The sequence below is a fragment of the Cricetulus griseus genome (genome assembly GCF_003668045.3).
Source record: "Cricetulus griseus strain 17A/GY chromosome 1 unlocalized genomic scaffold, alternate assembly CriGri-PICRH-1.0 chr1_1, whole genome shotgun sequence".
Lineage (NCBI taxonomy): Eukaryota > Metazoa > Chordata > Mammalia > Rodentia > Cricetidae > Cricetulus > Cricetulus griseus.
In genome coordinates, this window is record NW_023276807.1 from 155,019,212 (window position 1) to 155,042,598 (window position 23,387).

Consider the following 23,387-nt stretch of genomic DNA (forward strand, 5'->3'; position numbering starts at 1 on the left):
TGCTGGGAGTTGGTGGCAGGAGGGTCATTACTAAGCTCTATAGTGAATTCAAAGCCTGTTTGGACTGTGTAGGACAGAAGCCTCATTCTGTAGCCTAGGTTGGCTTCCAAATCAAACAATCTTCTTGTCTCTTACTCTTAATAGATGGATTACAGGCAAGAATTATATTGCCTTACTTTGCAAAATTACAAGGATTCTTACATTTTATTGGGGGGGGGTGCACACATGTGTCAGGGAGTACATGTGGAAATCACAGGACAACTTGGAGAGCTGGTTCAATTTATGTGTGTCTATGTGACTGTATGCCATGTATGTGCAGGTGCCTGTGGAGGCCAGAAAAGGGTGTCCAATCCCCTCAAGCTAGAATTACAGGAAGCTGTATGAGTGCTGGCAACTGAATTAAGGTTCCTTGGGAGAATAGCTGGCAGTTTTAATTTTACTTATTTGTTTGTTTGTTGTAAACAAATGAGAACCTTAAACAGTCCAGGATGGCCTCAAACTCACTGTGTAGCTGAGGGTAACCTTAAGTTCCTGCTCATCCTGATTGCACTTCCCTAGTACTAGCATTATAGGAATGTGCCACCAGGTCTGGTACATTTTAATTTTAAATCTTCACATTGGTGAAAGATTTCCAGTACTTGGAAGGCAGAGACAGCTGGAACTCTTGAGTTCAAGGCCAGCCTGGTCTACACAGTTAGTTCTAGGACAGCCAGAGCTACATAGAGAATTAAACTGGGATGAGTCATTCACCACCACCCCACTTCTTCTTTTAAAACTTTTTTTTTTTTTTTTTTTTTTTTGACAATGTGAAATATAGCAAGGCTGTCTCTTCACCAGATTTAGTTTCGGGACATGAGTTTGTCTGCAACCTTGGGAATGATGGGAAGACTTTAGCTGAAAACCAAGAATCACTCACCTCCTTACAACTTCCTTCCATCCTTCTTCCCTCTTTTGCCCACGCTTAGGACTTGCTACTGTTAACTTCCCATTTGGAGAGGAAAGAGGAGATGGACCAGACTTTGTACAAGTTGACAGAGAATTACTGGTCCCTTCATTGACAGTCTCTGACAATCTTTAACAAAGGAGGGAAAGTACATTAATAATGAACAGATGCAGAAAATTTAAATGACAAAGGTAATAAGATACATAGCTTATTGAGACCAATGAAAGACAACAAGAGGAACTTGTTCCTAACTTCTCTACTAGTCAACATATAATAACAAAGAGCCAGTTTTAAGAACAACACACAAGGGCAAAGTTAGCAGAGTAGAATCCTAACACAATACCTTTTTCTTTTTTGAGGCAGTCTTGATACATAAGTCAGCCTATACTCAAGTCAACATGTAGCCCAACCTGGCTTTGAACCTGTGATTCTCTTGCTTCAGCCTCCCAAATGATGAAATTACAGGCATGTGCCACCATGCCCAGCTTCACTTACCAATATTTTTAATAAACTGTTTAACAATCACAAACTTACATAGTAAAAATAATTTATTTTCTTAACATAAAATCTGAACAACAGTTGGGTCCTTTTTTAGCATACAAAAATATTTAGTAGTTAATTTACTTGTTTCAAAAAAAAAAAAAAAAAGAAGGAAAGGAAAAAGAATATTATCAACAAGGTGTTTAGCTGACACCAGTAAAAGTAGAACTTGGAACTAACTTTATAGAAGCCTTGCCAGAAACGGATTTTCTCTCCTCCTTTGGAAATGTAACCAGAACAGAAGGCTGCTTCTTGCTGGTCACAGTGGTAGTGACCACAGCTGGCGAATGATTGTCACTCTTTCGGCTGCTGTTGCTGTTACTACTTTCATCACTGCAGCTGGAAATCCTCATATTGTCACTGTCCCCACTCTCACTGGTACTGCTGCTCTTGGATTCTCCATTCACCTTTTCTGGCTGACTGTATGAAATTGGTAGTGGATCATCAAATATAATTTGAACATTTTCTGGAGTAATTTTATTTTTCCTGTTTTTCCTTTTTGAACTGGTTGTAGTTATGGTATTATTTCTTTTACCATGGGAACCTGCCAAAGTAGTCCAGGTAGCAGATATTCCTATGGTAGTGGTGGTAGTGGCACTTGGAGGCTCTGTCAAGACTTCAGGTTCTTCTGTAAAAGCAGCAATACTGAGTTAGTCATTCACTGATGAGATTGATATAACAGACAACAGTAAAGAGTATTTGGGGCCAGGTGGTGGTAGTGCACTTCTTTAATCCCAGCACTCGGGAGGCTGCAATTGGATCTCTGTGAGTTCGAGACCAGCCTGGTCTACAAAGCTAAACAGAGAAACCCTGCCTTGAAAAACAATCTAACACACAAAAAAAGGAGTATTTGGGGACAGCTTGGGAAATATGCACATAAATCATTATAAAATTATTAACTGAAGTATAATAACTATTAGGATATATAAAATAATGTCCTCTATGAGAAGAGCAATATTCAAGTATGTATATGTCATTACACATGATATATACATTTACATGTAAACAGTTCAAAAAAAGAGGAGAAAGACTAAGCACATGTACCCAAAAGTTTTAAAAATCAAGAATGGAAGAGGATGCCTATAATCTAAGCTACCTGAAAGGTTGGGGTAGGTAGAGTGCAAGGCTAGCATGAACTAAATACAGCAAAACTATCTCAAAATCAAAGAAAGAAGTACAAAACACAGACGCAAAACAAAAATCTAAATAGTTAAATTACAGAAGACAATAAATCAACAACAGCTTATCACCTTTGGTCTTCAAATAGTTAAAACTATGTCTAAGTTGACTGACTGGTATTTAAATAAAAATAACTGGGGGAAACAGGATTTTACTATATATTGAAGGCTAGTCTTAACTTTTCAGAAATTGACCTAGCTCAGTATCTGAATGCTAGGATTATAAGCATGTACCACCACAGCAGTAGAAGTCATATTTTGTTTTTTGAAACAGGCTTTTATGTAGTCTAAGTTAGCCTTTGGCTGACTTTGTATCCAAGGATGACCCTGACCTGATGACCCTCCTGCTTTCCACTTCCCAAATGCTGGGGTTACCATGGCATACCACCATGCCTAGCTTAAGCTAACAATGATCTTTTAGTATGAAGAATTATACTTAAGACCCAGCACATGGTGGGCAACTGTTTGAAGACCTACCTGCCTGGAACTCTTAAATTCTTGAGACAAGCTGTGTATATTCTGTCCTTGAACTCACTGCGTCACCCACACATCCTGATCTTGTGATCCTTCTACCTAAGCCTACCAAGTAACTGAAAATACAGCTACTAGGTGCAGTTAAGTATAAGATTTGACTGCAGACTCAAAATGGATGCTTATCTGGAAAAAAAATACCTTCAACTTTAAGTTTTTCTTTTTCTTGGGCAGCTTGGAGTTCAAAGTTCTCCTTATTTTTGGCTTCAATTTCTTCTAATTTTCTTCTTTGTTCTTCCTTTTTCTTCCTTCTCTTCTCTTTTCGCTTTTCTCTTTTGGCAGCCAAAGCCAGTCTTCGACTTTCTTCCCTTAACTATTAAAAAGAAAAAAACAAACAAAACCCAAAACAGAAACACAACACGAGAGCTTATTTGGAATAAAAGTAGGTATATGTCACTTATTACAAAGCAATTAGGAACCCTTTAAATTCCAAGTCATTGGATTCAACTCTCATTTCGGGTACTAGATGATACTGCTACCATACTAAATATACAGTAATCTTGGTAGACATAGATACAACAGTGTAAGTGAACTCAAGGCCATTTTTAAATATCAAGTTCCAATCAAGGTTTTTTTTTTCTCTTTTCATGGTTTTTCAAGACAGGGTTTCTCTGTAGCTTTACAGCCTGTCTAGGAACTCACTCTGTAGACCAGGCTGTCCTCAAACTCAAGAGTTAGACAGGTATAAGCTGCCACATGGGGGAATTGAACCTGGGTCCTCTAGAAGAACAGCCAGTACTCTTAACCACTGAGCCAATGTCTCTAGCCCCCAATCACGTAAAGGTTTTTATGGTAGGGTTGGAGACTGTTCAGTGGGTGAGAGATTTTACTGCTCTGGCTAAATACCTAGAACCCTTTCTTTTTTTAAGGGGTTAATAACCTTAAACTTGAGCTCCAAGGGGATCCCAGACCTTCAAAATCTCCCTAGGTACCCTACACACACACACACACACACACACATACACACACACATACACACACACACCCCTACACCTCTCTCTCTCTTTGCTTGTTTCCTGCCCATAGCTCATAAGCATTCTCATTCTGTGTATTTTACATGCACTTCAAATATATGCCTATAAATACAATGGTATTTAGTATATGTAACAAAAAGTCATAGAACCTGCAGGTAGATCTCAGTGAATTCAAGGATATCCTGGTCTACAAAGTGAGTTCCAGGACAACCAGGACTATTACACAGAGACATCCTGTCTTGAAAATACAAAACAAAAGGGGGGGGGGTGCTATTGTTTTGTTTTGTGAAAACAGCCTTGGCTGTCTTGGAACTCTACTGCCTAAAACTCACAGTGATTTGCCTACCTGTGCTGGGATTAAAGGCACCACCATGTCCACTGTGGTTTGTTTTTGTCTTAAAGAAAAATGACTAACTTGATTTTAGCTACAAGAATGTTACAAGAGAGCAAGGCACCTGTGGTCCTAGCAACTGGAAGGTAGAATCAGGTGGATCAAGGCTATACATGACCCCATCTCAAAAACAAAACAAAAAAAAGCCTTCACGGTGATCCAGGAAGGAAGGAAAATAATATGGAAAAAAGGATGAGTGTTCCAACAGCCCTGAATAGGATACACCAAATGACTTTAGGAGAGGGGCCTAGCTATTAAAAGTTTATCTATTTCCTGGCAGAATGAATAAATATTAGTGGATGGATAGAGGGATAGGGGAGGATCTTTGGAACTGTTCTTTGAATACGTCAATTTCCTTAATGATGTAGGGAATTTATTAAAGTCATTTACTGAAGGTAAAAAAAAAAAGTGTTGGAAAATAAACTAGGAGTTGAGAAGAAAATGACCCAGGTGAGTGAGACTAAAGTAAAGCAGGAATACAGTATTGTCCAGTACAATTGTAGCTGGAGGAGGTATGGTTTTCAATCTAACATGACAATGGCTGAATGTAAAATGTAAAGGTGTAGAACTCACAGAAACAGAAGAAAAGCTGTGTGACTATCAGAAAGGAAAGTTTCAGCAATGCATTCAAAGTGAGACCCGGCAAAGTGGAATTTTCTCTCTATAGACACACTTATTTACTGACATGCAGGACATGAGTTTCAATGGAATAAGGAATAGTAAATTGATAGTATTATGTAAATGATTCTGCCATTTCTTGGTAGGCGGGTTACTGGCAAAAGAATTGAAGGTGCAATTCAAGAAGTGAAGCAAAAAAGAGAGAAGGAATCACATGGCACATGAGCTGAGACTATGACTGGTTTATTTACAAATATATCTCATGCAGTACTTTAATAGTTTATGGAAGGGGTTGTACATACACAAATCCATATACAGTTTATTTAAAAAGTTAGGAATGAGACCCAATTCAATAAACTGTGTATATGTACATAATGTTGAGAATAGAACCCAATTGCCAATATTCTACAAAAACAATCAATTTGACTAGTAGACTATTCAACCACAATGACTTTAAAGCAGTACTAACAATGTCATCTACAAGTCACTGAGACAAAACACAAGTATAAGAGATGTACCTGAATGATTCCATGCCCAACTACTCCAAACCCTACCCGTACACTAATGACTCTGAGTGACTGTGTTCATTTATGCCTTGCAGTAGATGTGGTTATCTCCAATAAATTTACTGGTAATAAAGTCTGGGATTGTGGTTGAGGATTAAGAGAACTTTAACTGAAATAAGACTAAAACCTAGATAGAATGTATGTTTCCTTTCAGATCAATGTGATCCCTGTGATAAGATTTTATTAAGATCACTCTCTCTCTCTCTCTCTCTCTCTCTCTCTCTCTCTCTCTCTCACACACACACACACACACACACACACACACATACACACACACACAAAAAAAAAATTATATTTTCCCCTTGTGGTACTAGAACTCAAATTTGGTTAAGTGTTTGATCACTATGCTAAAAACAATGCACACTAATAGAGAACAAAACTGAACACCACAGACAGACTATAAATTTAGTGGAGAAAACAAAATGATAAAGAATGGTTTTCATGTACAAAGCTTCCATTACCTTTTCCAGGTCTAGCTCCTCCAGCAGTATGCTAGCATTCTTATTTGCTTCAGCAGCTTGTCTGTCTTTGGCTTGTACTATTGACTCCATACAAAGATGACACTTTTTTAGCATCTCCTACAATTAAAAATTAGAGACATTTCTAGTCTTAAAGGACAATTCACATTTAGTCAGATTCCTAAAAACATTAACTTACTTAAAAATGAACATTAGGCCAGGAATGGGGTGTGAGGGTTGTTGGTGAGGGAATGATGTGTAGATAGATAACAAACTACATTTCCAAAACAACCACAAGAAATAGCTTCCAATTTTCAAAGTACACACTAGGAAGCTAACTTAGGCCTGTATATTGAGTAAAAAAAAGAAAAGAAAATCAAACACTGCATATAAACATGGTGTACATAAATACATGTAAACAAACCAACTATACTATATATATGTAAATACACACACACCATAACTATAATTTTCTTATATATGTGGGGACAATATCAACAACAAACAAATGTAAAGCATATACAGGGGCATTTTAATTTGATGATTTCATGCTCAAAATAAACAAGAACAACAAAGGAATATTCCTTTTATTACTACCAGTAAAAGTATTAGGCAAACGTGGTGATGCACAGATTAATTCCAGCACTCGGGAGGCAGAGGCAGGCAGATTTTTAAGCCTGAGGACAGCCCAGGGATACACGGAGAAACTCTGTCTTGAAAAACAAAAAACTAACAAATTTTCAAAATATCTTCTTACTCCAAGTGTGGTAGTGCATGCCTTTAATCCCAGAACTCAGGAAGCAGAGGCAGGTGGATTTCTGAGTTCAAGACCAGCCCAATCTAAAAAGTGAGTTACAGTATATCAAGTCCTATAAAGTGAAACTCTGTCTCAAAAGTCCAAATAAAATAAAATTTTAATCTACCACAACTCCCAACAAAAAACCTAATATTCAATAATGTGAACTGCCACAGAAATCCCAAGTAAGGCAAGACAATGAGCTAGTTATTATACATAGAATTAGACGGTAGGGCTGATCACTATCAAGCAATAAAGCATTTTTTACATTTGTTGGCCTTTTTATTTTCAAAGACATGTCAAGATAATTAAATGCCATATATACATGCATATGCATATATATATATATATATATATATATATATATATATATATATATATACACACATATATGTGTATGTATAAACACACATCTATATCCCTAACATAAAATTATAATGGAAGATACCAACTAAATCTCTAATAGGACATATTTTTATCTTCCCAACAGCTGCCAAAATTCAAGCCAAAAAAAAAAAAAAAAAGTTGGGTAGGTCATGGTCATGCTAAGAACAGAACACAGAACCCATGACTAGCTAAGCAACTGCTCTAGTAATGAACTTCATTTTCAGTCACCAACACTCCTTAAATGTACAGCTACTCCAATTTCTCGGTTTTCTTGTTCTCAGAATACATTCCACATCTAGATAAATCTTTTAAATGCTCATACATATTACACAAATGAAAGTACTATATATTATACTTTGTTGCTCATAGTTTATTGGCACAAAGGCTGCATTAACCAACAGTAACTCAGCTCATGAGGTGAATCTGAGTAACACATTACCTTATCGGTGATGGTTGCTATATACAACACATTACCTTATCTGTGATGGTTGCAATATACCGCATGCATTCAGAGTCTGATGGAAACTGATTGACTTCTTTGACCAAGTAGCGTACCACCTTCACATGACCCTAAAAGAAGATATCATTGTCAGATAAAAAACACATGCTAACAGAGTTCAATAAATCTATACAATGTCTGAAAGAACTTTAACACTAGTTAATATTAATGGCACATAGTAAAGACCTAACTGTGTATTTATGCTATAGATGAAAAGCATAGCTTTTCCTTCTAATGAGTTACAACTACATTTTTCAATTTCATTTCCCTTTCCCACGTAAAGAATGATGTGATCTAAAATTCAGAATAAATATCAGCATGAAGAAAAATGAGAGACATCCAATGAGAAAATATTCCACAAACTTTACCAACCTTTTCCCTGACCTCATTCTTTTTTAATTCTAAGTACTAAAAGTAAAAATAATTGCCAGGCTGGGTGTCACATGCCTTCAATCCCCACCACAGTAGAAGGGGACCTCTGTGAGTTCAAGGCCAGTCAGGACTACAGAGTATTACCTTGAAGCAAAAAAAGAGAAAAGAAAAGGGGGGGGGGAACGACGTGGGGTGGAGAAAAACCATTTCCAGGGAGGAATGATGACCCATACCTATAATCCCAGTACTAAGTGAGGAGTAAAAAGTCCAACAGAGCCTACACAGAAACCAAACACACACAAGGCACATACACTCACACACAAAACTGCTAATTATACTTCTGGTTAGGAGCTGTTGTCCTTTTACTTAAGTATTTACTACTCTGACATAATATCCATCCTTTAGATAATAGGGATAGACTATTGTGGAACTTCTATATACACATGCATGTATTTATGTCATACACAGATCCAGCTGTCTTTTTCCATCACTGCGTGGGTTTGGGGGGCCAAACGAAAGCTGCCAGGTGTGCATGGGAAGTACCTTTACCTGCTACCCAACCTGTCTTTGAGGTATCACTTCCACTACCTCCCTTCTTTTTTGAGACAGAGTCTCACTTTATAGTCCTGACTGTCCCGGAAGTCACTACACACAGTCCAGGCTGCCTTCCAGTTCCTCTCTGCATGCATCTTTCTCCTCAGTGCTGGAATAAAAGTACTCTCTATGCCAAGGCCAAGCTCAAACCTGTTTCCTTGAGGCACTACCCCAGCCTCCAAAATGCAGGGGTGAGAAAATTTGGCTCTCTTTTCCCTTTAATTTGTATTTATTTATCTTTTAAAGGCTTTAACTGAATACTTGCAGTCTTTAAAATATTTCTATCCCACAATTCATACAGCACCCTGTCCAGTAGCATTCATTTAAAAAGAGGGAGAGAGAGAAGGAATGTAGGTAAGCAAGCAATTGGATCTTGGCATCCTATTCCTGTATTAAAGATAACAAAGGACTGCAGGATAGAACTTCTACAACCTCTATGTGAAACTCCAACAAAATGGGAACAGTTTGTGAAGAGGAGCTTTAAACTACCCAAAACCAAATAACTAGAAAAAATTGAGGAGGGACATGAGCATTCTAGTTGATAACAGAGGTCAGCAGAGAGGAGGTAAGACAAAGATCAAGCAACAACATGACTCTTCCATTAGAGATTCATGCTGGAAGGTGAGAACTAAAGACATTATATTGTGGCTTTGAACAGCAAACCCATCAAGAAAATATAGAGGAGATACAAGGAAGGTTAACTTGAGTATGCTTATTGAAGAAGTCACTGAGGCAAGAGTAGATTTGAATGCTTAAGGGGAAAAGTGAGCAAGTGGCTGTGTAGTCCACAATACTCCGAAGCAAAGTGGATAAAAAACTATAGTCAGTAATTGGGAGTCACACACCTTTAGTTCCAGCATGGGGGAAAGAGGCAGGCAGATCTGTATGAGTTTGAGGCTAGACTGGTATACATAGCTAGCTAGCTGTAGGCCAGCCAACACTGCACAGTGAGACCGTCTCCAGGAAAAGGGGGCAGAGGGAAAGAAGGAAGAAAAGAAAAAAGCACCATGTCTGCCTACATGCCACCAAGTTCCACCAGGATGATAATGGACTAAGCCAATGATAATGGACTAAATCTCTGAATTGTAAGCCACCCAATTAAATGTCTTCCTTTGTAAGAGTTGCCATGGTTGGTGTCTCTTCACAGCAATGGAAACCCTAACACACTATCTTTGCTTTATTTTCCTTACCATTGAGTATGCGTATGTCCATGATGTGCGTACGCCAGGACATGCATGTAGAAGTTAGAGCACAACTTTGTGGAGTTGGTTGTCTTTTTACCGTTATGTAAGTTCCAGGGTTCATTTCCAAGTTGCCAGGCTTGCATGTCAGACACCTTTAGCCACTGAGTCATCTGGCTGGCCAGCATGCAATGTACCCTTAGTTTTGATATCCAAAATGAATCACATTCACAGCATTTCTGAAACATTATATCTACTTGGTATGCCAGTAGAGCATTTTGTTTGCACATAGCATTACATTTTTCAAAGCTATTACATCACAAAAAATAAGTCTGGAATAATCACTAAGCACAGCCCACAATGTGCAATGCAAGTGAATGAGGATGAAGTGTGCTACCTTTCTAAATGCAGCCATGAGAGGTGTTATCTTGCGGTTATCTGCTGCATCTACATCTGCGCCTGCTTGCACCAGTAGCTGAACCACATCTAGGTGTCCACCATTTGCTGCTAGCCACAGCGGAGTGTTCCCCTTCTTGTTCCGCACATCGATATGAGCTCCCCTGGAAATGAAGGACAGAAAGCATTTTCTTACATGAGATGGAATGACAGAGATAGCAGTAAAAAAAAAAAAAAAATCAACTGCTGTGAAAATTTAAAGAGAAAAATAAATACTCAAGGATGAAGGAGTTTATTCTAAAAAATGTATTATGGCGAATGCCTAACTATCTATATTCAATACATGCTTCCCTTATTTATGACTGTAACTTTGCATTCTGCAAATAAATAAATATATCTTGGAGACAAACAGTATCCTATGAGGCAATAATCATCTCAGATTATTTGTATCCAAGTTTTAATAGTATATAGAAGGAAAATCAAAAAAGCTTTGGTGTCCAGTTAACATCAAAGTAGGTCAGACTCATGGTACCATTAATAACAATTAAAAGTAGTTGTCAGAACCAAATATGTATGTAGGGTGCCATGCAAACATCTTTAAGATTGCACTTTATTTTAAGATAGGGTATCTCTACGTAACCCTGGTTGTCCTGGAATTCACTCTGTAGACAAGGCCAGTCTCCAAATCACAGAGATCGCTCTGCCTCTCAAGACCGCTGTCTCCAGAAGAGCTGGGATTAAAGGCATGTACCATTATGCACACTAGCTTGTCTTTGACAAGCATTTCTGAAACCTGGCAGGCAGCTTCTAAATAACTAAAAGTAGCAACTACCTTTGATCTTGTCTGCTACTGAATAGTTACTGTCAACTTAAAGCCTACAACAGTGTAAGAGCGAGGAATATGTATGCTACAGAAGTAATTACATTTGATTTTTCTACACAGTGACACTGCCCAGAGAATGGTAACACTTACAACCATACACAAAGGATATGTTCATCACATACCTGCCAATGAGAAGTTCACAAAATTTATAATGCCCTTTATCTGCAGCTATGGTTAAAGCTGTATCTCTTGAGGAGGGCACTGGAGGGGCATTAACATCAGCACCTTTATCCAAAAGAACTCGGCCCACTTCTGCATACCCACCAGAGGCTGCTTCCATTAGTGGTGTGAGGCCAGTCTAGGTTTAATGGAAAATAAATAAATAAAAAAAAAACAATAAAAAAAAAAAAACTACGGAAGAGACCAGAAATAGCCAAAATGTTAACAATCTGAGGGAGCAGTATGGTATAGTTTCTACAGATTCACAAATTTGTACTGACACTTGTTTGAGTTATATTTAATTAAAGCATTAATTTTACCTAAAGTCAGTGGTATGGGGAAAAGAATTTGAATAAGATCCAAGTCCACTGATATGAATGACACTAAATGTTTCCTGTCCTTTGAAAATCACATTGTTTTTAGTTAATTAATCTACCAATAATACCTATAAAAATGTATGCCCAAGTATTTTCATAAATGATAAAGAATTTTAACTATATAGAAGACAAATGTGATTTGAAAGTAATAAAATCCTAACTTCTAAAATAAACCTGCCTTTCAGTTTCTCAAATGATTTCTCACAAATATTTTGTCACCATAACAAAGAGCTGAGAAATGGTGAGTTTCATATTCTTTCTTACCTTAGCTCTGTGTTCAACGTTTGCTTTTCTATCAAGCAGGAGACTAACCACTTCAGTTCTTCCTTGAAAGCAGGCTAAGGTAAGGGCAGTGTTACGATTGGTTTCTATTTGAGCGTTTATGTCGGAGCCCATATCTAAGAGGAGCTTAACTGCAGCTGTATGCCCATTCATAGCTGCTAACATCAGTGGAGAAATGCCCAACTTGCTACCAGTTCTGGGGGTGAAAAATATGGGGAAACAAAGGAAACATAACGTGTGTCACAGCAGAGATATAGAGTAAGATATAGAGTAAGGATAAAAAACTTTAAACATAAAATTCTCTCTCCTGTTTTTTGGAGACAGAGTATCCTGTAGTCCAGGCTGTCCTCTAATTGGTTATGGAGGCTGAGAATGATCCTGAATTTCTGATTCTCCTGCTTCAAATTCTCAAGCACTTCAATTATGGCAGTGGCCACCTACCAAGTCTGGCTAAAAGTCTTTGTTTCTGTAGGGTAAGTTAAAATTTAACTTCTTTTCTTCAGCCCTTGCATCTTTGGAGATACTACTAAAACTGTTTTAAAGACATTTTAGTAAATACCATATAACAACAAGATAGGTAGTGAATTCTCCATCCTATGATGATGAAGCAGACATCTGTCTATTTTCTTAACATTAAGAAAGATATTGCCTTCAATTTCCTAAAAAACAGTGGTTTGTATTTTTCAGTTATGTCAACATTTTAAATTCCTGACTATCTCAAATTTTTTAACTTTAATAGAAGTTTTTAATACCACTAAAATAGCATTTCCAAATATCTACAGCACAGTATTCTTAATAAAGTATCTACAAAGAGTTAAGCTTGCCTGGAATTGATCTCGGCGCCTGCATTTAGCAGTATTTTGATGATGTTCACATAGCCACCAGAAGCAGCCAGGCTCAGAGGTGTGTAATCAGAAACATTCCTGTGTTCTTTATTTGCACCCCGAGCTAACAACAACTCCACCACCTGGGAGGGGAAAAAAAGGTACAAAATATGCTTTCTTAAGCCATGACAATTTCAGGGGTATTTCTACTTTTTTTTTTTGCCTATAACAAATCAGAAAGTTCTTTCATCTTTACAGCCTTAGATGACAAGGTTCTTAGAAGTCAACAGAGAGCTCTTAAGTTACAAAAGAAACACTTAGAAATCTAATGAATGCTCACAAGATTCAGAGCTCAGATGTAGCAGGCCATTTAGAAATTATTTTTGTTACTTTTACCATATAGTCATAAAGGAAAACATGAGATAAGATTCATTTTATATGTACATATGAATGCATTAAAAATTTAAAACCTCCAATCACTTTAAAAAAAAAGATTCATTTATTATATATATATACAGGGTTCTGCCTGCTTGTCAGAAGAGGACACTAGATCTCATTTTAGATGTTGTGAGCCACCATGTGGTTACTAGGAATTAAACTCAGGAGTATTCAGTGAACGTTCTTATCTTCCAAGCCATCTCTCTAGCCACAACTTTTTTGAGACAAGGTTTCACTATGTAAATCAGGCTGGTGGCAAATTTGGAGATGACTGCCTTCCCATCTGGAGCACTGGGATTAATGGTATGTGCCACCATATCTGGCAATCAGTATTTTTCTGTTGTTGTTACTTAAAAAAAAAAAAAAAAAAAAAAAAAAAAAAAAATGAGGTGAAAATTTTTTCCATGTTTTAACTACCTTAACAATCTTGTATTATTCTGTGCCTGTGGGAACAGCATTAAATTTTACCTGGTAATAGAATCTTGGGTGCATAACTTTATAAGACACTGTCAGACTAATGCCAAGACCAGCTGTACTATTTATACCCCAGTAACAATGCAGGGGTTCTGGCTGATACTACTTCTGTGTTTTAAGGGCATTTCACTGAGAACCAAATTACTCAGCATTAAGTGCTTTCAGACCATTTAGAGATCTATCAGTTAAAATCTTATTTGTTTAGATAAAGCTATAATTACCTTCATTAAAGATAGCAAGACTAATTGGCTTTACTTAATTTATTGCAAACTTGTATTTATGCAGGCCCATATGGAATGCAGGAGGCAAAGCAGGGGGCAACTTTCACAAGTTTGTTCTCACCGTCCACCTCATTGAGGCAGGGTCTCTTGTGCACTTTGACACAAGAAGCCACCTTGTTTATTGTTTTCTTTTTCTCACTACATTTATTAATTAGCAGATGTGTGATAAACAATTCAGATTTTCAGGATTAGTGGCAAGTATCTGTCCATGCTGGGCAATGTGTAGGCCTATTTTATATTGTTTTGTTTAATGGCAGTGTTTTACTATAGAACCATGACTGACCTTGATATAGGCCAAGCTTTTGACAATCCTTCCAGGGGGCACAGGCATGAGCAAGCATGCCTGTTTTAAATGGCTTGAGTGCTTTATAGCATTTGTCACACAATAAAGTAAAAACAAATGCTTACAAATTTCATTTTCTGAATTTTATTATACAATTACATATTGAATTGATTTTCCTAATCATACCAATTATTTTGCAATACCTGTTCTAATGACATCAAATGAAAGCAGTATGATTATAGGCAAAGTTTCAAAGCAGGAAGAAAAATCTTCAGTTAACTTGACTCAGTTGCCTGTGGTTCTAAGGATGATAAAACGTTTAAAATAGCTAGTCAATCGTATTTACTAATGACTGCATCTCCAGCTTACCTGTTTTAATTTATAAATAACTCACAAAAGTGTAGCTTACTGCTATTAAATGAAGAAAGTTACTTATTTCTTTGATTTAAAACTCAAGTATTTGTCAATGTGCAAAACTAATACTATTTCAAGCTAAATCATGATTAGAAATTTTAAAATAGTATTTAATATCAAAATTTTCTGTCATCATATTTTAATATGGAAATGAATAGGAATCTAATGTGGGAGTTTGAATAGAATGGCCTCACAGGTTCATATTTAAATGTTTGGTCAAAAGGGAGTGGTGCAATTTCAGAGGAAATAGGAAGTGTGTCCTTGTTGGGGGAAATGTGTCCCTGGGGGTGGGCTTTGAGGTTTCAGAAACCCAGAGTCTCTTTTTCTTCTTGCTGTCTGTGGGTTCTGATACAAAATTTTCAAGCTAGTTCTCCAGCAAGATGTCTGCCTGAATGCCACCATGCTCCCTGCTCTAACCATAATGTACTATATTTCTGAAACTGTTTTATTTTATAAGAGCTGCTGTGGTCATGATGTCTCTTCACAGCAATAGAATAGTGACTAAGAAAGAAGGATTTTGTTTTGTTTGTTAAGGGCATTGTCTCCCTGGGTGGACTGGAGCTCCCTATGAAGAGTGAGCTGGTCTCCAACTAAGAGCTCTGCCTGCTTCTGCTTACAGAATGCAGAGATTAAAAGCACGGGCAACCACATCCTGCTAATTTTTTAAGTTCCAGTTCCATTGTGAATTACAGATAAAACAACCAGAAGGAAGAAGCAATACTACAACAGAACAAGTGCTGTGTGATCACCAAAAGCATGGAACGTTGTATATACTCTACATTCAAGGGGGAAAGGCCATTGAATTAGCCTAAATAAAAAGCTACCAAGAAACAGTCAATGTGTGTATCATGCCTTTATTTTTAATCTATAATGCAAAGGAGCACTACCTTTTATATATTTGTGTCATATTTGATAGGAATTATAAAAATTTCTTTTATTAGTTTGTTCTGAAAACCTAATGCACTTATTTTTACAACTGTTTATTATTGTCTGTTGTATGGGACCAAATACAGGTCCATGTACCATAGTGAACATGTGGGGAATCAAAGGAATTCTTTACAAAGTCCTTTCCCTCCTTCCACATGGAAACCTAGACTTGTCAGGGTTGTTCCACAAGCCCCCTTTTAAGCTGAACAGAAAACTAGCATGGATGACAGGGTGGCTTCTAGATCTAGGATTGGAAGTTCTGAATCATAGATAGCATAACTGACTCATTTAGCCTATATCCCCTGTACAGAAGTTGGAGGGAAGGAAAAAAACAACAAAAAACCTAGGTTAACCAGCTAATTATTAAACACTACTAAACATAAAGCTGACTGCACAGTTCAATTTTCTTGGGCATATATGATCAACTCCTGTTCTTTGGTCTCTTTGAGGTTATACTAACCCTATTCTTGCTAATATGTAGTAATTTGAGTTACTGTGATAAATCTAACAGGCATAAGGCTCCTATATGGAAAACAAATATATGCATACATATTTGCTAAACAGAAAAAGAAATTACACTAAGAGGAAATATTACCTCCTGTCTGCCCCCTGAACAAGCCAAGGACAGTGGTGTGTCCTTGGTTCTTTCTGATTGGGCTTCAATGTCTGCACCATTATCCAGCAATATTTCTACAACACCAACATGACCAGCTGTAGCCGCCAAGATGAGTGGAGTAAAACCTAGAGGAAAAAGAAAAAAATCTTAAGTATTTTTCCCCCAATATACCTAAGCACCAATATGTGGCTATAAACCAACTGTTTCTAAATTCCCATTTCCTACAAGCCTTCCACAAAGTAAAACTAACAAAAATAAAGGCTACTGTAGGGGAAGCTGTAACCTACTTAGGGACTGGCTACAGATGTGCCTGACCATGCTTCAAGGGCGTGGTCAAGGTGTAGACTTGAAAGGGACTGTGTTTTCTCTTTCGGTTTCTCTTTTGGGCTTGCATACATACTGCTGCCAGGCTGGCTGGCTAGGTCGCTCTGTAAGTAAGGCTTTTCCCTATTAAATACCCTTATATTTCTACCTGACTCCGTATTGGTAATTTCCCACTATAGACTACCTTTCTTGTCTCGGTGTTCAATACTAGCTCCTCTTTCGAGTAGTGTTTGTACCAGTTCCTCATGGCCACCAGCACAGGCAAGCGTTAGTGCAGTATCATGATTACTCTCAGTCTGTGAAGAGAAGGAAAAAAAGCCATTAGTTTAATTAGTTTATTTAAATAACTTTCCCGTGTTACTGTCAAAATCACAGATACACATGTGCCGTTCCATTAGATCAAGACAGAAAGCTATGTGGTCCAAGCTTAGCTAGAATGTGCCATCTCCTGCTGAGTACTAGGATTATAAATGCACACCACAGAGCCAGGCTTACATGAAGTTATTTGGATGGTGTATGGTTTCCCACTGACCCTTCCACCAATAAGAAGACAATCCATGGTTTTTTCCTTTTGCTTTTTTTTTTTGGGGGGGGGGGCTGGTAGAGGTTCTGAAACTTTATAGCTTGAATCTGTCTTAACTGAGGATGAACTGTTTGTTCCTCCTAGCCACCACCACTTGAATACTGAAATTACAAGCCTGTTCTCTATGCCTAGCATCAGTAACCTGTCTAGAACTACAAATAATACTCAAACTTTATAAGCAATTCTTAATGGCACAAAGGAAAAAAGGACAGGTTTCTATTATATGGCAATTCCAAGTATAGTATTGATAAAAAAGTGTGAATTCAATTTTGCTACCCCATATCAATAGAGTAACAGATTAGATATGTTTCTATTTTAAGTAACTTTTTTGTTTTCATTGAGTTAGAACCACACAGTACCCCAGGCTGGCCTTACACTTGTATTGTTCCTTTAATTTCTGCCTCTCTATTGCTACAACAAGCGTGTGTCACCATGCCTAACACACACACACACACACACACACACACACACACACACACACACACACACACACAATTCAAGATTCATGTAGACAGGCAATACATAACAGTGATTCGTAAGGACAAAACATAGGAATATAGGAATGCAAATGTAGGAATGGCAGGTGCCCAGAGGCTAGCAGAGAAGAGAAAATGAAGAGGGAAGGACCATACAGAGTGCTCTGGAGATCATCAGAGAATTTCTCTGGTGTCTTCAACTGATGTTCAGCAGCCCATATACAGGAGGAATAGATCAGGTACAACACCAAGAGCAGGAATACAGGTCCTTCTAGCTAGAGCAGAAATCTTTTACAACATGCAGAAAATCAAGTAGAATCCTCTGTACGGGGACCAAATTCGTTGTGTTGGACCCATAAAAAAGCTGAAAAAACGAGCCTTACATTTTAAAAATTGTGCAGAGTGTGGTTTCAAACACCTTTATCTCAGCATTCAGGAGGCAGAGGCCGGAGGATCTCTTTGAGTTCTAATCCAGCTTGCTCTATTACGCCAGTTCTAGGACAGCCAGGGCTGTTGTACAATGAAACCCAGCTTCAAACTGAATGAATAAATGAACAACTGTTTTCATCAAGTAATTTAGCTGTGTTTAAAAATACAGGCGCCAAAATACTTATGGAATAAAACATGTGAGACACACTCTATTTTGGGAAAGAAAGATTGTGATCTGACACGGTAAAATTTAACTTCTAGAGGAACATTTCACTAAACATGGCTAATGGAGCACTAAGAGACTCACAACCGATACTTACTCGTAAGCTGGAAGTGAGTGTATGTGAATGTCACCATGGCTGACTTTTGAGATAGGGTCTCACTGTATACAGCTCTGGCTGGCCCGCAGCACAACCTGCAGACCAGGTTGGCCTCAAACTCAGAAATCTGACTATCTCAATTTTTAAGTTATTTTTAACTTAATAAATCAGTCTGTCTTTTGCAAAGTGTTTTAGGTACTCTGGAAAAATGAACATGTAAATATACTCTATTAACTATGCAGTTAAATTTAAATAAATGTATTTCCAATATAAATCCATATATAAAATTGGAAAGTATTATAACAGACTGATAAAACTTGTTGAGAGAAGCCTCTGTAATGGGGGTGTTCAATACTAAAACCATTCTCAGGTAAAGCAAAATGATGTGATCACTGCTAACTAAAAACTCAATATACATACACACCAATTGTCAAGATTTAGCTGACATAAAATTTCAGGAAAAACAACTTTATGACTCATTTTTTTTTTTCTTTTTTGGTTTTTAGAGACAGGGCTTCTCTGTGTAACAGCCCCAGCTGTCCAGAACTCACAGAGATCTGCCTGCCTCTGCCTCTGCCTCCTGAATGCTGGGAATAAAGGTGTGCACCACCAACACCCAGCTCAACTCATTCCTTTTTATGGTGGGCTTGCTTGCATTCTTTTTTCTTGAATTTTGAGGCTGAGTCTCTGTAGTCCTGACTGCCTTGGAGCTCTCTATATAGACCCAGCTGGCCTTGAATTCATAGAAATCCACCACCTGCCTTTGTCTTCCAAGGAATTAGGGTGGGGTTCTTCTTTTGTGGGGATAGGGATGGAGAAAGGGTCTTACTATGAAGCGTTGACTACCTAGAACTTCCTATGTAGACCATAAAGGTTCACATGCATCCTGGGTACTGGGAGTAAAGGAGTGTGCCATCACACAATGTTCTTTTTACTTTGTAATGTGGTAACTAAAACTGTTCTAACTTACATAAGTGTCTCTGTTTTTCCTTTGGGTTCATTTTGAAATCTATCTCACCATGAAGCTGCGGCTGGCCTGGAAACTCAATCCCGCCTCAACCTACTGAGAATACAAGTCATATGCCACTGTATCTGGCAAACTCCATTTTTCCCTTTGATAATACATAGAACAGGCCGGCCTTGAATTCACAGGTCCACGTTCCTTCGCCTCTCAAGGACTACGATTAATAATATCGTGTCCCATGACTGCTAAATATCCCCTCCCCCCTCCCTCCCTCCTCCCTCCCTCCCTCCCTCCCTCCCTCTCTCTCTCTCTCTCTCTCTCTCCTTTAAATTAGAAACAAAGTTGTTTTACATATCAATCCCAGTTTCCTCTCCCTCCCCACGTCTCCTGCTACCCTGTCCCACCCCTTTCTGCTCCCCAAGGAGGGGGGGGGAGGCCTTCCATGGGGGACCTTCAAAGTCTGTGATATCATTGGAGAAGGGCCTATGCCCTCCCCCTTGTGTCTAGGCTGAGAGAGTATCCCTCTATGTGGAATGGGCTCCCAAAGTCCATTCATATACTAGGGATAAATACTGATCCACTACCAGAGGCCACATAGATTGCCCAGATGGCCTCTAAATTCTTGTGGAGCTAATGAAAATATGGTATATTTTCATTCTCAACCTACACGTAATATTTTGCCAAGAATACATTAACTGAATGGTGAATGAATGACAAAAGCTGTAAAACTTCACATATTCAGGTGTTGCTGGCACATGCCTTTAATCCCAGCACTTGGGAGGCAGAGCCAGGTGTATCTCTGTGAGTTTGAGACCAGCCTGGTCTACAAGAGCTAGTGCCAGGACAGCCTCCAAAAACCAAAGAGGAAACCCTGTCTCAAAAACCAAAATAAATAAATAAATAAGTAAATAAATAGAATAGAATAGAATAAATTTCACATATTCAAAGACGATTATTAGGAAAGACTTATAGTACTCTTATACAGTAATATTTGCATAATACAAGAAGCCATACCCTCCCAATTGTAAAAGCCAACCTCCATTACAAAAAAAACTAAAATCAAGACAAAAAGTGAAACTGAGCAAGAGTCAAGAAATGAGAAAAAGCCTACTAGTCAGTGATGGAGAGGGAGTCGAAATAGCTGCTCTGCAGAAGAGCCACTGACTGCAGAGATCAGGGATGGCCACAAGGGAGAGATGCACCAACTACAACAATGGAGAAGGACATGAAACTTCAATGAGTGACAGCTCTGTGTTTCAGTATATGATCGTCATTTCAAGTCTTATATTTAAAATGAAAAGAAACCATGTCTGGCTTCACAGAAAAGGCAACAAAAGCTCAGAGAAACAACTTTCTGGTGGCCACACTCAATTGGTAACTACTAGATACGAGCTTTCAAAGACCAAGAAGAACATTCTAGACAACAAACTCCTCAAAACCTGCATCATAAAGCCTATCTATCACACATTCTGAGTGAGACTGTTAAGCATACATGTCCTATGTCCTCTCTGTTCATTATATGTAGTCCACCAATAAATTTAGGTTATAAAGTTTTAAAAATTCTTTTGAAGCCCTAGGGGGTAATTTATAATATAATATTTACTTCATTATAAAGCACGAAATTAACTGATTAATTTTAAGCATCATTTTCCCCAAGTGCTCTATTCCATAATCTCAGGTTTACAAAGTAAATATAGGTCAATCTATGGGATCTTGTAAACTATTATACAGACTCAATCTGTATTTAACTTAAAGCTTATTAAACTATGCATTTTGAGGAATTTAAATAAAAATATTTAAAGCAAGGAGAGTTGTGAAATTCCTTAAGGAACTAAAGTTACAAAAATGAGAAGGCCCACTCCATTTTTACATTAGTAAGAACTGAAAAGCAACAAATATTTTTAAGATAACATGAGAACTTAAAAGTTCAGAAAAATTGCTTCTATCCCCCAAACAGTAACACAATTCCAGACTAATAGTATCCTGCTTACAACCCACCAGTAAAAATAACTGGAATAGTTTAATATTAACAATGACTGACAGTGAACAGAAAGAAAGCAATAGTTTCTGAGAGGGAAAGTACAGGAAGGACTCTTTAAGGACTTAATGTCACACACCCGTCAAGCAGTTATTTAATTCCCTTATCAAGTACCCAAGGCAAAGTCTCAAACATAGGGAAAAGGGGAGAGAGAGGGTGTAAAGAAAAGAAGTGTGTGTGTGTGTGTGTGTGTGTGTGTGTGTGTGTGTGTGTGTGTATGTATGTATGTATGTATGTATGTATGTATTCATGTATGTGTGTATTGTATGTATGTATGTATTCATGTATGTATGTATTTATAAAACTGGGCATAGTGGCAACTATGAGGGCCAGTATGGGGTGAAATCTGAGTGAGGCCAGCATGTCTACATAGTAAGTCCCAGGACAGCCAAGGTTACACAGTGAGAAACTGTCTCAAAAAACAGTCAATAAAACAAATACCTTATGGATTATTTACATGACTAATTGACAGAAGAAATGTGCAGGTGATATGGCCATACGCATGACTTAATGAAAAGGATCACAAAATATAAGAGAGTGCTGCAGAAAAATGAAAACTTTAATGAGCTAATAAAACAGGTTGAAAAACCCTATGTAGGAAGTATACCTATTATTCCTAAATTAATTATGTTAATCAGGAAGGAATGAAATAGCTTAACCTTTTCATAAACCTGGAAAAAGAAAATATTCACAATTTCAAGCATTTCATCTTCTTTTATTTTAATTTATTTTGGTTTTTTGAGACAGGATTTCTCTGTGTAGCTTTGGAGCCTATCCTGGCACTCTCTCTGGAGACCAGGCTGGCCTCGAACTCACAGAGATCCACCTGCCTCTGCCTCCCGAGTGCTGGGATTAAAGGCGTGCGCCACCAACGCTCAGTGTTTTTCATTTTCTTATACAGCCAGATTATGTGTATGTGTAGGGATATCAAATAAATGAGAATAATCAGTAAAATTATATTTAATAACCTTTCTAAACATAGTTATATGAAGCATCAGGTGAATCCATATAATGTTTCTATGAGATAGCATCATGATGAATGTAGGCTGACCTCAGGACCTCCCTGTATTGAGTGTTGAAGAGGCCAGGAAAAGATATGAATTTTCCTGGAACCTGAGTTAGAGGCAGTTTGTGAGCATCATGTGGGTGCTGGGAACCATCTTAAACTCTGAGCCATCTCTTCAACTGCTGTAAGCTACAATCTAAATTAGAGGAAACTTTTTATTTTGAGACAGGATCTTAATATACATGCCAGGCTAGTTAGCCTCCAACTCACAACCCTCCCGCCTCAGACTTCCAAACGCTGGGATTCTAGGCATGTGAATATACCCAGAAAATAGAAGGCGCTAATGTGTATTACATATACATAGTTTCCTCTTCAATTCCTCAATTATTTGTTATATCATTATAATGAAACTTTTCTTTGGATTCCAAAATTGGTAAGAATATAGAAAAACATCGCCATAACCTCTAGACATTGAAGGCAAAACACAATTTCACATACTTCACAATTTTGTTTTACTTTTTTAGGAGTTGGGGGAGGTAGTATTCAGATAGTCTCAATTCTGTATTCCACTTGAGATAATCCTTCTATTTCAATCTTCCAAGTTTTAGGCTCACAGGAATGAGCTGCTATGCCCAACTATAATCTACATTACATTCAGCTGTCATTTAAGTCTTGATGCATGCTACATTTAAGTTTAACAGCTTGTGTCATCTAGAATGGTCTCAAATATATTATAAACCAATGGACTACACTGAACTTTTGATTTTCCTTATTCAACCTGTGTGCTGGAATTAGAGGTAGGAACAAGCCTACCAGATTTTATAGGGTGCTGGGAAATCCAACCCAGGATTCTGCGCATACTGGG

General features: G+C 37.8%; 1 protein-coding gene across 1 annotated transcript in view; it reads right to left on the reverse strand.

Moving 5' to 3' along the window:
* Window positions 1–23,387, reverse strand: part of Ankrd17 (ankyrin repeat domain 17) — a 136,235-nt gene that overhangs the window by 23,593 nt on the left and 89,255 nt on the right. The window contains 11 exon segments of the mRNA XM_027388365.2: window positions 917–1,072; window positions 1,664–2,111; window positions 3,334–3,505; window positions 6,203–6,319; window positions 7,857–7,952; window positions 10,426–10,588; window positions 11,430–11,605; window positions 12,108–12,321; window positions 12,950–13,092; window positions 16,362–16,507; window positions 16,891–17,002. Of these exon segments, the coding sequence (XP_027244166.1) occupies window positions 917–1,072; window positions 1,664–2,111; window positions 3,334–3,505; window positions 6,203–6,319; window positions 7,857–7,952; window positions 10,426–10,588; window positions 11,430–11,605; window positions 12,108–12,321; window positions 12,950–13,092; window positions 16,362–16,507; window positions 16,891–17,002 (1,943 nt within the window).